Raw genomic sequence first — 16,739 nt, forward strand, 5'->3', positions numbered from 1 at the left:
GAAATCCTCAAGACTAATGAAAATAAATTTTCTCTACAACTAATTTTTCAGAAGCTCCTGACGTATTAAAAATGTCTTTTTTTTTCCAGGATTTTGACTAAAAAACATGTCACTATATCACAAAGACTTCACTGCAGAAAACATATTAATCTCTTTCTTGTTACTGATTTAAAAGGGAGCAAATTCCAAATTTCAGCTGTGTTTCAAAATGAGCTAGTATGTAACACAGCTGATTTATCTATAACAATTTCTCTGCAGAGAATTGCACAGGAGTTAAAACACATGCAAACTGTGACACCCTTGCATCCTTCAATTATGAGCATATCCATAGTATAAGCACAGAAAAGCACTCAGTAGAGAATTCCTTTTTTATAAAAGAGATTTTGAATTACTAAATGTAGGTGTTTTTCTCAGAAGTCTTTTCTGTGAAAAATACTGAGTTGTGAAAGTGACCCCCTCCCAAATATGATAGTGTTTTGAAAAAAATATATATGCAAAAACAAACAAAAACCAACCAAACAAACAGAAAACCAACAAAACACCTAGTAAGGGATTATAAAAATAACACAAACCAAAACATGAAATCAAAAGACAATTACTCTTCCTATACAAACCATCCAATTGTTACATTAACGGACATAAAACGTTACAGTTAACCACCAGCAGTAAGAAGCAAGCAGTAGGACACTATGATCCAACTGGTAACCCAAAAGTTGCATGGCACCCACAGAGTGAGAAGTGTTATGTGGGGAATCTAGCTCCTGCTGTTGCTTGACAGGCCTGCAGAGGGTATGAATAAAAGCAACACTTCTAATAATAAAGCTTTCCCAAACACACATTTGTCTAAAAGAAGAGCATCTTCTAGCACCAAAAGACAAGTTTTTTATCCACACTTTTTTTTTTTTTTTTTTTTTTTTAATTTTCTGTATCCTTACTCAAGGAAGGCAGTCATCACTTAATGATCAGAAGACAGCGATGCAGAACTATTTTCTATTATGTGGAAAAAACAGCTCTAGTGGAGCTTAGATATCGTTCCATACAGAACAGTTGAAAACTATCAGTTTAGAACCCTACAGGTAGCAAAGAAAACTTGAAACAAAGCAGGCACATTAGGGATCATTCCTTCGAACTGAACCAAGACATTGCCTGCAAAGCAAACATATTCTAGTTAAAAACATCTAAAGTATGTTTTATTAAATTTAAGAATAATTACATTAGTACACAGGGTTGTGAATGCCCCCTTCATGGAAGCATTCAAGGCCAGGCAAGATGGGGCTGTGAGCCACCTGGGCTAGAGGGAGGCATCCCTGCCTATAACAGGGCATTGGAACTAGACGATCTTAATGGTTCCTTCCAACCCAAACCATTGTATGATTCTATCCTTTGAAATAACTGGGATATACTCTTACTATGTAGGTCACTCAAAATATAATGCCTCCTATTTATTTTCATGGAAGTAAAGAGCACAATAACACTATTTGATCAAGCAAATTCTTGGCTACTGAACACTATTTTTTAACATAGTCACTACAGTTAGCTGTGCAATTTTTTTTTTTATTTTTTTTTTTAAACCAGCAACCAACAGAAGCCTGCATGCTGTGCTTGTGAAAATCTCCTTAGCTGTCTGGAACACCACTTGTTTTTCATGTCATTTACATCACTGCTGAAATGCACCACCCACTGCCTCACTGCACACGCATCCAGTGTTTGGTCTCCATAAACATTCAGCAAAAATGGACAATATCAATGGATGCCATTTTTTCCTGCGTGGAAGAGTTCAACAACACACCTTTGTTTCATACATTCTTCTACGTCAGACACCATTTTGTAAGGCTGCCCTCTGCTGCCATCTGCCACACGATAACAAAATGTAACTGAATACTGGTGGGAAGGTTCAACCCCTACCACCATACTGCCAACATCCACTTCTGACATTGTGGACCAACATAATGAAATAGGAGGCATTAATTTCAGAATAGCCCTTGTATTATTGGAGAACAATCTCCATAATTAATAATGCAAAATTTCAGTTTTGGAAGCTGCTGAGAACTGAAACAGCACTAAAAGACTAGTTCTGGAAAATGAAAATACTTATTTCATAGAACAGGGTAACCAGACACCAACTGCTAATGCAGACACTGCTCACATGTGTTGAAAATTTCATGGTTGCATTTTATAATGCTTTTACTAGGCAAAGGGTTAAAAAGGGCAAAGTGAATTCAAATTATCTCAAAGGCATCTTAACAATTCCATATATTTTAAAAAAGCATTCCTGTCTGGAAAGGAATCTAGATCTTACTTTCAATCTTCCCAAAACAAACACATAGAAGTAGAAAATCTGAAAAAGAAGCTCAAGTTACAAGTTCAAGGAACTTGGGGACAAAATTCTTCTCCCACTGCTTTCAGAGTGCAGCTGATAAATAGCAACAAATGCTAAAACTACACCAGAACGCCCTTTGGAGCTCATTAAATTTAATCACGCCCCTTTACTGGGTCCTCAGCTGAATCAAGACATAACTATTTACCAAACAAGCAATCTGAGACACAACAGACTGCATTAACTTGTTTATACAAAATATTACGAGGTTATTCAAAGTTCTGGGGGAAATGTCACTTCTCAGTAGTTACAAAAGACTGAAGTGCAACTGTATGGCTATATTGCAGACTGTGTTGTATGGCAGTACATAAGTGAGAAACAAACAGCTTGTACCCTACCCTTCACTACTCGTTTGTGTATTTTAAGCATTTTGTATGGATTAGGACACAAATTCAGGTATCAGCAGAAAGTCTGTATATTAAATGTACAGCTGTGAGCACTAAGTAAAATACACGTATTTGGAAGTTAACCAAGAACAAGTGTCTAAAACCAATTACCAATTGTGCTCCCACATGAAGATCCTCATTAGAGGTAATTTGAAGGCATGGAGTCTATGAAAGGACTCTCACTTACCATTAAAAATCTTTCACAGGGAGTTAAAGACAATAACAATTGTGATATTTAGACTTATTACACATTATCTTCTATTCATTTGAAAAGGTAGGATTCCTTATTGCCCCATTTTACTGAATTTTAACAGGCTGTCTGCATTTAGAACTTGCAGGTAGGTCCTTTAAACCAAAGACAATGTGCATGAGACTGAATTTGAAATGTTCTGTTGTATGACTAACTCCATTTTCTATCACTCTTCTTAAGGTGAAGATTCTTCCTTTTCTTTCTATCACTCTTCTTAAGGTGAAGATTATTCCTTTTCCCCCCAAGCTTACAGTAAAGAAGTTATGAGAGAAGCCTCTTCCCATCTAGCTCACTGAAACTTGGAGCATCACATCATTACTTAAAATCTATGTGACAAAGAATAAGATGAATTATACTGAAAAAAAAGAGAAAAAAGAAAAGAAAAACCACTAAAAAAATGCCAAAAGGTGTCCTGTTGGCTGCCATGCTGATGCTGGAAAAACACTCTGGAATAATGGTCCTCTAGGGTGTATCAGGTGACCTTAGCACATCATCACTGACATCATTCAACTTTCTTGTTCCTTATTGCTGTTCAGGTGCAACAAATAGCTTCAATTACATTGCCACTAGACAATGCCCAACTGTGTGTTTGGAGATACAGCCAGCTGAAGTCTGTGTTTCTCTATATAGATGAGGACAAAAGATCAATTCCATAGTTTTCCAAATGGATTGTACCCTTCGGGAATCATATAACTATCAGGTTGTGAAAAAAGAATTTAAGAACTTGGAAGTGGGGAAAATAAGTTAATTCAGAACTCTTTTAAGAGCACTGAGTTGGTCATATGCTACAGCCAGTCTTGCTCCAAGTGGTAGTGCTAATTAACTGAGAAGAGAGACATCTTCTGTCCTCACATAATAAAACAGCTGAGGATACATACTTGACCCTGACAAAGCACCACAGCTAAAAGTGTTAATTCATACTCACCTGAAGTGTTCAAAAAGATCCTTGTTAAGGTTAAAGTAGTTAGCTTTCAACTGAAAATAAACATGTAATAATTATTTATAATTATTCTATGACATGACTGAAACCTTCCCAACCTGAGTGAGTTTGTCCAGTTCTCCTAGCCAGGCCCCAAACATCTTGTCCAAATCCTGATCTTCCTTATCACTGTCTTCTTCTGCACCATGGTCAAGCTCTTCATCTGATAATTGCTCCATCTGAAAAAAAAAAAAAAAAAGTGATACTCGGACTGTATCAGTGTCCAAGAAAGCTAGTGTCAGCTGTTATACTCCCAAAAAAACATTCTGAAGTCAAGGCATGTTTGTCCATAAGCTCTACAAAAATTGCACATTCACACTAGGTCGATGATAGTGCTCACTTTTGAAGAGTAAGCAAGAAAGTTGCAACGGATAACTAGCCATTCTTACATTCCACTTTATGTCAGAATAATGCAAAAAAAAAAAAAAAAAAAAAAAGATGAAGAACAAAGTCCAGAATACTTAATACAACAGCAAAAAGTATTTCATGCTAACCTTATAGAATGCCCCCAGGGATAGGACATCCACAACCTTCCTGGACAGCCTGTTCCAGTGTGTCATCACCCTCTGAGTGAAAGACTTCCTCCTAATATCTATCCTAAATCTCCTGTCTCCTGTTAAAAACCATTCCCCCTTGTCCTATCACTATCAATCCATGTAAACAATCGTTCCCTCTCCAGTTTGTATACTCCCTTTAAGTACTGGAAGGCCACAGTGAGGCCTCCCTGGAACCTTCTCTTCTCCAAGAATTCTCTTCAACCTTGCATATGTATTCATTGCCAGCTATTATCAGCAAAGTCTACAAACTTTATATTAAAAAAATTTGACTCTTTTCCAAAGAATTCAGCTGACCTACAGGAAGTGCAGCCTCACTACGCAACAAATAGCTGACTTTACATGTCTGTAAACAGAAATGCTTAAGCAAGCTACAGACAATATGAGCAATCAAGTTGTTTAAATCTTGGACAGTCTCCAGATCACTTCAGTGATAGTGCACAATTTCCATCTGACCAAGAAACCCCTCACCTATAAATAAAGGGACACCATTACAGCTAGCTGACTTCTTTATTTAACAAGACTGAGTGACCAAAGTAGACTTAACATTCTCTAAAGGTTACCTGTTATGAACAGAAAGGAAATTAATTTGTTAAAAAAGCCTCTCTACCCCAAACACATCCTCCAAGCCCCTTCTACGGGGTTAAGATACATACAAAAGTGTGGTATATCCACACTTTTAAACCCAGGATTTGTTCAGAACAAAAATTTAGAGAGATTTTAATATACTCCGAGAGAAAATGATATAGGTAGCAATTTAGAAGTGATTAGGCACAAAAAAAGAAAAAAAAAATAAACGCTTGCAATATTATATAGAACATTCAAAGAGATGTGAACAGGCCATCCAAAGAGACACAGAAAAACCCCAACAGACCATAGATTGCAGTGTCTCTTGGTATGGTCAACCCACAGACAGCATGGAAATTTACTACACAGGCTTTCAAATGCACCACTTTAAATTTTGTAAACTTAGAAGCAACGTTTTAAGTGCTAGTCTTCAGGGAGACAAATGATGATCTAAAAGACATCACCGTACTGCACAGTTGAACTGATGACAGAGATTACCAAAGACTACAAGTGTTCTCTGTTCAATCAGCTTTAGACTATTTATGTCAGTAGTTCATGCAAAAAAAGACCTCCATGATTTAAAACAATCTTCTATTCCTGTATTCTTTATATTTCACTTCACCTTAGTAATCAGGCAACAGAAGACCAGAGGCAACCTACTTCTCTGAGGACAGCTGAAGACAGAGCTTTCCGCATGTACAAGATACTGCCATCCACGTGCTCTAGGCAAAGCAGCTTCAAACTCCTACTGAAATTTTACTTTTGTGGGAGAAATGAATGCAGGTGCTTATCTTAAAGGGGCAATAATATAGACAGGCTTGAGCAGCGGACCCAGGAGAATCACAGAGCTGTATGGGTTGGAAGGGCCCTCTAGAGATCATCGAGTCCAACATTAAAAGCCCCTAATTCATGTAACAATTGTGTTTCACAAGGAAGAGAAAAAAATGCTGTCTTCAGCAGCATGACATTTTCCCCTGTGTTAGGGAGTGTTGCAGTTCAAAGCAAAGTACAACTGTCAGTACATCAGACTTGCTTTGCTTAATTTCTCTTCTTCACTCCATGACGCTAGATCAGTTTGTAATTTCACAACACAGAGAAGGTTCTTTCACACAGTCATGCTCTCAACAAAAACAGAAGCACATCTTTCTAGAAGTGCAAGACTTTTCCCAATGCCCATTCACGTACTGTCCTCAGCTTAATTTTAAAAATGCCAAGCAGCCAGACTGTTGGAAAGACTCACTCTGTCCACCAAGCCTTCCCTGTCAGGAAGTATTTTCTAATCATGCTCTTCATTTGCATTTAATCCTCTACATTTTAGCAAGTCACTAAAACATTCTCTTTTCCTCTCAGAATCTTCTAAACATTACTTAACTAAGCTATCCACATTGCAATCTTAAATCTTTTCTTGTAAATCAAGTCCCTTACCCTATCCCAAAAATAAAATTGCAGGTTTCTTCAGATAAGGTGCTCAGATGCAAACATGACACGTCTGGCTGGAAGCTACCGTACCCTGTTCTAGAAGTATTGTGCTGTTGGTGCAGCAAGAGAATGCTCCCCTGCTCCCCAGTATCACACCAACCACAGCAAGCAACAGGCTTAGTGAATGAAGCTGCTCTGCATAAGCAGAGACAATTCTCTTCAACTCACAATTAAACAATTCTGCCAAGTACAAAATTTTGCACCTGGGTTGTGGCAATCCCTATTATCAATAAAAGCTGGGGGATGAAAAGATTGTGTACAGTCCTGCCAAAAACCTTGAGGGATTGTAGATTGCAAGCTGGACATGAGCCAGAAACGTGTCCTCACAACCCAGGAAAGCAACTACATCCCAGGCTGTATCAAAAGCATGGCTAATAGGTCAAGGGAGGTGATCCTGCCCCTCTACTCTGCACTGGTAAAGCCTCACCTGGAGTACTGCATCCAGATGTGGAGTCCTCAGTAAAAGAGACATAGACCTGTTAGAGCACATCCAGAGGAGGGCCACAAAAATCATCCCAGGGATGGAACACCTCCCCCCTGCGAGAACAGTCTGAGAGAGCTCTTTAGAGGACAGTCTGAAGGGGCTCTTCAGACTGGAGAAGAAAAGCCTCCAGGGAAACCTGATACACACCTTTCAGTATCTTAAGTGGGAGATGTAAGAAAGAAAGAGACAGATTCTTTAGCATGGTCCATGGTGATCGGACAAGGAGAAATGGCTTCAAATTTAAAGAGAGGAGATTTAGATTGGATATATGAAAAAAAGCGTTCTTTATTTTCCTATGATAGGGGGACTGAAGCACTGGAACAGGTTGCCCAGAGATGTGGTGGGTACCCTATATGTGGAGGTGCTCAAGCTCAGGCTTGATGAAGCTCTGAACAATCTGATCTAACTGCAGATGTCCTTGTTCATTGCAGAGGGGTTGGACTAGATGACCTTTAAAGGTCTGTTCAAACAATTCCATGATTCTATGAATATTTAAGCTAACATGGCATGGCATTCTGCAGTGAAGCTGCAAAACAGATTAAAATCACCTTTTGACTCATTTCTCCCCACACTTATTCTGAAACTGTTCATTATTTCTGGCACTCCAAGAAAGGGAAGAAAATTCTTCTAAAAATCTACTAGTGATGCTGAAATCCAAAAAATATTGATATGCTCATATAATCAGGCAGCATACTTTCACCAAGATCACACCAGTTTCTATGCGTCTTAAGTCAGGCATGTCTACTTCCACCACCACCACCTGACTGCTCAAAGGCTCTGCTCTATACTGTTACCCCAAAACCCTCTCCACATACAGAACTGGAGACAGCGGGGGATACTTACTTTCTACCTAACCTTCTGCAAAACAAACAGAAGCTGGACTTTCACATCCCTTGAAAGCTTTATTAGCCCTTAGGCTTTTATGAGGACCAGAAGTATTGTAGATTCAAGCCAAAACACTTTATACTTAAGGTGATGTGGTAAATAAACTACAGCAACTGTTCTCATTTGAGAATATATCATTTCTCAATGTCTAACTATACGTGATGTTAGGAATTTTTATGTGAAGGTTAAGGGAAGCTATTAAAAATGTGCCTTAGGAAACACGGCTATAAACTGGTGAATCAAACAGATACTGTGATATAAAACAGACAGAGCTCAATATTTACAGACATTTTACAGAGCACAGCTAGCTTTTCCTTCTTCAAGCTGTTTATGATGCTCTACAGTTAGATGGAATTTGTTCTGTAGTGCATTCACTCTATGACACTGTTCATAATTCATCCTTTCAGGATGAGAGGAGTTTGCTGGTTTCTTTCCACAACTCAAATCTTCAGAAATATTTAGTAATAAGAGCACTCTCAATTTCCTATAAGTTGTTGCTTTTGCTATATTAACTTGGCATTAGAGACACTGCTTCAGTTCCAGTTACTCTGAAGACAGAATTAGCAGCCTAAAGAAAACTTTTACAAGCAAAGTACTGTTGTGTCAGCAAGCCTGGCACTAAATCCTGTAGTATTTGCCAGCTCCTTGTAGTCCCCACCCAAGCTTTCTAACGTCAGCTGCATATCCTCTAAGCCTGTCAATGTTTGCTTGCAAAAGGCACACAGAGGACAGTGTCTCACTTAAGAAATGGCAAATATTAACTTGCTAGTCCTCTAAAATGGATCTCTTCACTCAAGCTCCACTAGCAAATTAAACTGATGAATTAAGGCAGAGGAGATAAAACACTGAGCTAAGAGTGTCTGAGCTTTCCAGTAACAAAACTAGAAACAGTAACAACTCAAAAACAGTGCACATCGCAATCAAAATTAAGAAGTTCAAACTTTTCCTTTTTAGACAAAATCTTCACACTGTTGTTGAACACAGCATACGTAGGTCATACTTCAGCAAACTGGCACCTTTCTAAGGCTATGACATTTTCATCTATAACAAGAAAGGACAACAGCAGATGTTTAAATGTTTCTTTTTTCTTTTCTTTTCTTTTTTTTCCCCAAGAAATCATTTGGAACCAAGTTAATCTAAGAAATAGAAAACGGAAGCCAGTTACAATTCTAAAGCACTTGCAAGTTAGAAGAATTTAAGTAGCTCATAATTCTGTTTAGCTCATACTGGGAGAAGTGACAAAGTACTTTTAAGATTTAAGCCATTTTTCAACACTTTCGTCCTATTAATTTCAAGCATCTGTCAAAACAGAATTTAATGGAAGTGAGCAGCTTTCAGGTTTTATTTGAGCAATCCATAATACAGAACAATGTTGAAATTTCAGAAAGATGCTCATCTGTGCTTGACTCCTCAATGGCAGCTCAGCAGTAAAATGAACTGAACAGACTCAGTAAGACAAAGCACTCAAGTCAGAGAAAGCACAACAAAGGCTCACTGCCCACATGTCATTTGTACAACAAGGTTCTAACCTGTCCTCTCACATAATACACTGCTATTATTCTACTTGCACACAACAAGGTTGTGTGACTCTGACATTCAAAATTGTTGGCTAAACATATTCAGTGACTAAACTTGATGCTAAAGCACCTACACAGTAACAATCATGGGAAATTTTCAAAACTCTGTCCTTGAACTGGGGCACTCGATGGCAGTGACAACTTCAATTTGACTCTACTTCTAGAGTGAAACAGCACTGACAGATTACCAAATCTCTTACTCTTCCAAGAACCCTTGCCAAGCAACGATTTAAGACAGACTTTTTTTCTAAAGGTGTATACAAATTCTCACCTTAAGCATTTTTCTATTTCTACCTTAGCAAGATTCATCTAAACCAGTTACAATAAACATGACTCCTGAATGTCTGCTTCTCTTCAGCACTAACGCTCTGTCAACCCTCGTTGGTTTTGCTTTGCTGTCATAACAAATTGGATAGGGCTAACCCGAATGAGAATAACCAATGCACTAATGAGATTACGTTAAGCTGCAAATATCAGGTGCCCTTTCAAGGAACGTTTTTTCATAGCAGCACTTTGACTCTCATTTTTCCAGAATATCAACTACAGCATATGAAGACATCGCAGACTGTAAAAATACTTAGCTTTCAGTCTAAGCCCTCACATAAAGGGCTTCCTAGCATCTGTCATTTTAGTACACCTATAAAAATGAGGTCTCAAACATGATGTAGTCTTTCACCCATAAGTAAGGCTTCCTGCACTGAAGCGTGATCCATGTATTATCTTGTTATCCAGTCTGGAGTTCATCAGCCAGCTTGATCCATTTGAAATGTTATTTAAATAGGCAGATCTATAATCTGCTGTAAATCCCCTTGTTTCCAAAACAATTCATTAGGTTTGTTCACCTCAGAATGCATGAGGCCCAGTATTCTAGTGTTATTTATAAGAAGGCAATGAGACTTTCAGTAGAAGCCAACAGTTGCAACATTTAAACATAACACTATGTTAAATACACAGTAAAATAAAAAAATATCACTCATTTAGAAAAAAAAAACATTTACTTTTTCAAATTTTTTCTTATGCGATCTGTCATAGCTTTGTATGCCGGGATGAACTTATCAATCAAATATCAATATCAAAATATCAAATACAATATCAAATACAAACAAACAAAAACCAGAACAAACAAAAAACCCCCCAAGCCCACATGTAAGGCAACATGAAAAGCCCATGAACAATGTTTCAGACGTACCCTTCTGACATTCGCACAACCAGACACCACTGCAGAATTCTGAAGCTAACAAACTGCTACTATCGGAAAGCAACAACTGATCTCTCGGACACCAAGAAATTCTGAAAGTATTTCCAGTGTCTTTCACTGAGGCCCTGTACTGAAGACTTGCACATCAACACTGCAGTTCTTACCTTAAATCTACACCCAGCCCAAGACAATGGTTAAGTTTCATTACATTAACAGGATTTCCTTTAATAAAAGCACTCTGCATTGAAATAAATCATTGTGGGGAAAAAAAAAAAGAAAAAAAAATAGATCAGAGAATTTGTCTATGCCACACTTATTTAATGATGGGAATATTAAAAAAGGAGGAAACAAAGAGGAAACAAAGAGGAAACAAAGAGGAAACAAAGAGGAAACAAAGAGGAAACAAAGAGGAAACAAAGAGGAAACAAAGAGGAAACAAAGAGGAAACAAAGAAAAAAACCACCACAGAATTCCAAATCCAACTGGAAATGCCAATGTCCTTAAGGGCTCAAGATTGTGTCTATTCTCTGTACTTCTAGAAGCAGTGTAACACACGTTTTGTGCTAACAATGCTAAGTATATTCAAAGAAAACTGGTAGCATAAAACCCCAACATTTAAATCAGCTCTCTTTCAGGCAACTGATGTTTTCATCTCCGCCCTTTCTTATTATTCATGAACAACTTTGTACAAGCTTATGCTTGTTACTGAATTAAGGATTTGCTTCTTCAAGGCAACTATGGAATTTGGTAAAAAAAAAAAAAAAAAAAAAAAACAACTACTCAAGGGATAAACAATACACAAATGGTCAAAACACCATCTGAATAACCAACTGAACTTCTGCCGTTTGAAAACCTGGTCTCCTGAACATAAAGAGCTACACAGCACACATTTTTAGAAGTTAGAGCTCTGTGTCCAGTTGTGACCATGCCAGCATCCGTTACCCGTTTAAGAAGTTTTACATGACAGAAAACCACCGTAATGCACCACACAAGTAAGATTCTAGCAGGTTTTTTACCCATAACACTCATTCATCTGACTACTTAAAGAAATGTAAAAGCTGTAAATTCCAGCTTGAGGGGTTACTTTTAGAGGAGTAAATGAATTCGATACACATTTGCAAAACAACCAAAACACATATTCACATTTCTCCACATTTTTTTGAAGTTACAGTAAACAACGAAAGGCAGTTTGAGCAAACAAGTTATTTCTTTCATATTGATCCTCTGCTCACATGACAAAGTTAAAAAAATCCTCCATACCCTTCAGTTAAAAACGTATATATATTTTTATATATATAGAATTCTTATGCCATAATTGATACTAACATTTCTCCTTTGATTTTAACACTGAATCAATAAGCAAGTGATAAACTGTAGACACACATTTTAGTATTTCCGTGTTTCCTCTCAATACTCTTAATTTCCTCTTAACACTTCCTCTTAAAGCATTCTGAAATCTATTACTCTCGGGAAAAAAAAAGTAAAAAGGAGAAAAAAAAAGAAAAAAGATCTGGAACAAGATTAGAAATCATGGGAAGTTCTCTGTGTATAATCCAACATCCTATAAACCAGCTTAAATCAAAAATAATGTAGATGAAAACCTGAACAAGAGTTCTTAGCTTTAAACATCACAGGTACAGGCTGGATACATCCCAATCTCTTATATCAGAGACATTCCAACAGCTCTCAAATTCAAACACTGAGGTAGAAAATCTGTCAGTTAAAAAAATCAAATTCAAAACATCCCAAATAAAAGTCTTGTACTATTAAAGGCCTCTTTCAAGGTACTATTTTGAGCTGATGTTTTTCTTTTTTATTTTTTCAAACCACGCTTCAGGCAGTAGTTTTCTAGGCTTGTACTCAATAACAATATGTTGAATAACAATATGCTGAATAACAACAATATGCTGAAAACACAGGAATGTCTGCTGAAAGAACAACCTTTAGCCACTTCAGTAAAAATAGAAAGACATTAACAGTCAGTAAGTTTGTATGCTTCTGAAATTGTTCGGGCAATAATTTTGTCAAAATTCCGCATTTGTTTAATGCACTGAGATAGCACACGTTGTTAACAGTTCAAAACTCATTTCTGTGCACCCTTTTACCAGTTAAACAACAAATTATTTATGCAAAGTAGCTTTGAAATGGAAAAACTAAGAGCTATACCTTGCACTTGCAAAAAGATTCACATAATCAGAAGTACTGTGGGTGACCCCCAAAGTTCCTGGCAGCCATCTCTACCTGTCTCCATATAAGATCCAAGAAAGAAACAGTTGCATTTAATCACGTCAATAGTCGCAAGAATCTATTTCAGTAGTTTGTTACTGGATTATAAGGGAATGTGACCCAACTCTGACCCAAGTTTATCTGTTTCCAGCTCATCTCTTTTCTCTGACTTATCAATAATGTTTTCATTAAATTAATCAATATGATCTGCCACAATTCTGTTCACTTGTCCTGTCAAATTCAACTTCTCTCCAACTGCTGAAGCAGGGGAGTCAACATTACTTCAGGAAACTATTTCATTTCTTACTTATTTATTAAAATAATTAGTAGCAATTTGAAGAACAGAAATGTTTACACTTAGTTTTCAATCATGCATGGGGTTCACCTTTAAGCTGTTCTTCAAAATTAAAATGCGGCTTTGCACTTCAGCAAAAAAATCATTATCTTCAAACATAGGAAGTCAAGATCAAAACACAAGATGTGTAACACTTCACCATTCAAGGAAATTGGGATAGGGAAGACATCATTAGGCAACATGCATTTAAAAAAAAGTCTAAAAAGCAATATGCATTTTTAACTTACTTCATTTTCAACTCTTTTACTTGACCAGGCAGCTAGCCTGAGAAGTGGAACTCCACTAAATATGAAAACCAGGCATCCTCACTGCAAGGCCTTATTCTCAGCTTTAACTGGGAAGCACAAAACAGACAGCTACAACTGTCCCTCCTTTACCCACCAATGTGAGTAACATGCAAGAAGGTCTCTGAAAAGAAATCCTCACAACTGGAAGTGCATGTTTTGCATTGCAGATAGGTTGAAGTTTCAATAAAAGATCAATTAAAAACTGCTGAAAGTAACAGTCAATCAAGCAAACACAGCATGACTTCTAGCACTACTCCTAAAATTAAGCACAAGTCTGTACAAGAACTTGCCTTTGCCTCCAGCTGCTTGTGTTTAAGCCCGGTCAAATAATAACTTTTTCACTAAGCCCTTAAAAAATATTTTTCTTTATATTAACTATCAGTTTGGAATACAAATATTTGTAGCAACACAACACAACTTCAATTAAGAGTTTCTAAAATTCATTTAACAACTGTCTGAATAAGCAACTGGAACAAGAGAAGTCTTAATCAGATATCAGACATCAAAGCAAACTGTCTCAGTGTTCTTGGAATCCCCCAAAATACATCAGTGCTGTATAGAGTAAATAGAAACTTTCTAAACAGCACAAGATGTTCATGCCAGAGTTGTAGCACCATTCAGATTATAACAGGCTGTTCAACTATCCCAGAGATTTGAACCACAAAAACATCAAACATACCATAGTTGCTCCCTAATTTTCTTCAGATTCAGAACCAAAAACTTTTAATTAAAGCAGTCAGTCTGTTAAGTAGGAATAAAAAAAAAAAAAAAAAAAAATCACAGCACTGTTCACAGACAAAACAAAATGACAGAAAATAATTTATTTCTGGCTAATGGTATCAAGGAATAAAAACAACTTTCCACATTCACACCCAGTGCAACTACTGATTCCTTTTGTATTTAATCAAAGCTTGTACACTCTCTAACTTTAGTTTACTCAGTCACCCACCAATTTCCTGAAATAAACAAAGTGAAGATACTAGCATGTCTACTTTCATAATCTTGATTTCCAACAAACAGGAAATTCCCCCAGTGTGCCACAGCAAGAACACCTACGAAATATCCACTCCACCCCTTCTTTGCTTGATAGCTATAAGAGAGAGGTAAAACACAAAGCGGATTGGGTAGAAGTCTACCCTATATTCCACATGATTGGTTTCTCATTAAGACTGTAGTACTTTTAGTTTTACATATGATATATATATATATAAGATCATATAACATGAAATTTAAAATCAGGCTCCATAAAGTGACCTCCTAAACACCAAAATACACTTAAAAGATGCTTCTTCTTATAGGGGACAAGCCAAAATTGCTGACCGAAGAATTTATCTGATAGCATCTGAAATCTGCTCTGCAGAGAAGGCACACCATAAAACCTTTATCTCCTCCAATACATTTCAGTGCCTGTCTCACATATAGCCAAACAGACGTTGCTTTAAAAAGATGGGGCTTTATCCATCACTGTTCCCAATTTCCAGAACCAAGATTTCATCCAGAGAACCCAAAAGGTATTAAGTTCTGTATAAAGAGCATCCTAGATAACACCATATCTCACAGAAAATTCTTTACAAAACAGATTTAAAAAGCTGCATAGGGAGAAATCATATATACAAAAGTCATGTCTGCTAAAAACACTGTTCCAAACAACACAAAGAAACCTAGGAGCTATCCAAAAGAATGAAATTCATCGTCAGCTGCAGGAGCCAACATCTTCATATTATCAGTTTTGGAAAACTTTAAATACAGAAATAAAATGAGGTTATGCAAGCCAGGAAAATGTATAGCTTTAAATCTGTATTAGAAGTATAGCCTGCCGTCATTAGGCAGATATATGCATTTAAAAACATAGTTAGTTCCCACTTTCCAGAGTCTTCAGTATGCAGTTATTGTAACACAATTACAGCATCTCTTCCAATTTAGTTTTGACACCTGACACCCAAGAAGAAATAATAAATATTAACAAGCCGATGTAGAAACAGAGCAGCAATAGTAAGCCTAACACAACAGCGTCAACAAGAGCATAAGGATGCAACCTCTAGGAGAATAAGCCTGCATAATTAATCTTTAAAAAACATTAGTAAGAAGTAGATAGAAATAAATTTGGCATTGTAAGTGAAACAAAGTATCTCAGAGTAGCTGCAACCTTGTCAAAAAGGGTTCCACAGTCAAGCTAAGCTTTATTATGCAATTCAAGAATGGACACATTCAAGTTCTAAGTCGGGGTTAGTAACATACTTGACTCCAACAAAGATATACTTCGAATACAACCGTGACCGTATTTCCAGAAGGCAGAAATACATAACCAAGTCACCTGGTCTTAAATGTTTCCAAATAAATGACAAAATTTAAGTTAGTAAATAATCATTAAAAAGCATCTTTCTTCCCCACTGAAATTCCATAAGCAACTCGCAACAATTTATGCTATCCCACCCTGAGTTTTTCTTTCAGAAGCTTCCTCAAAGTCCTCAACAGTGCACTTCCTAGACCTTGCAGACCCTTGATCTTCTGGCAGGTACACTGACTGCAACAATGTTTTCAAAAGAAAAAAAAAAAAAAAAAAAAAGAGATGCTAACGGTTGATGTAGCCTCCACAGTAAGTAAGAAATTAACAAGCAAAAATATTTCAGGTGCCACCTCTATGAGGTGATTCGTGGTCTATATTGACTAGAAATGAGAAAAGCCCTGTGACAGCTCTTGACAATTTGATCTGAGGGACAGAGCTAGGACAGACTACAGCTAAGTGACTGGTGACAGCAAGCATCACTTCACCAAGGACAAATCATTCCTGACAAATGTGGTGGCATCTACAACAAATTTAGATGTCTGAACTTCCATGGAAGCTTCCCAAGCACCTCATGATTCAAGTGAGAACACAAGCCTTTAGCATTTCTGTAGACAATTATCAGCAAGCCTACAGCAGGCACATTGGAAGAATGAAGGGAGAAAGGGAGGTTTCCAATTTTCAATTTACAGATAAGAGCCATGGCAAAGATCACAAAGCAAACTTGACATTGTCTGGAAAAACAGAACAAGGAGAACTGCTTACATCCATAACTGCATCTTCAGAAACATTCTGCACATAATAACAGAACATAAAATGCGACATGCATGGTATTTTGCATAAACAGTTTA

At 37.1% G+C, this 16,739-nt stretch overlaps 1 protein-coding gene across 5 annotated transcripts in view; it reads right to left on the reverse strand.

Annotated features, from left to right (window-relative positions):
• The window catches only part of RAPH1 (Ras association (RalGDS/AF-6) and pleckstrin homology domains 1), an 81,668-nt gene that overhangs the window by 42,655 nt on the left and 22,274 nt on the right, over positions 1-16,739 (reverse strand). For 2 of the 5 annotated variants that reach the window (XR_016468313.1, XM_090144149.1), the window contains exons 1-2: positions 4,487-9,061; positions 4,052-4,171 (exon numbers count right to left, since the gene is read on the reverse strand). Coding sequence is in view for 4 of the 5 variants with exons in the window: in XM_090144149.1 (XP_090000275.1) it covers positions 4,052-4,171; positions 4,487-4,552 (186 nt within the window). In the remaining variant the exon portion in view is untranslated. Of the gene's footprint in view, positions 1-4,051; positions 4,172-4,486; positions 9,062-16,739 lie in introns of those variants that run through there. The other 3 variants (XM_031601301.2, XM_031601302.2, XM_090144150.1) reach the window with 2 other exon arrangements.

The sequence above is a fragment of the Phasianus colchicus genome, chromosome 7 (genome assembly GCF_987193195.1).
Source record: "Phasianus colchicus chromosome 7, bPhaCol1.hap1.1, whole genome shotgun sequence".
Taxonomy (NCBI): domain Eukaryota; kingdom Metazoa; phylum Chordata; class Aves; order Galliformes; family Phasianidae; genus Phasianus; species Phasianus colchicus.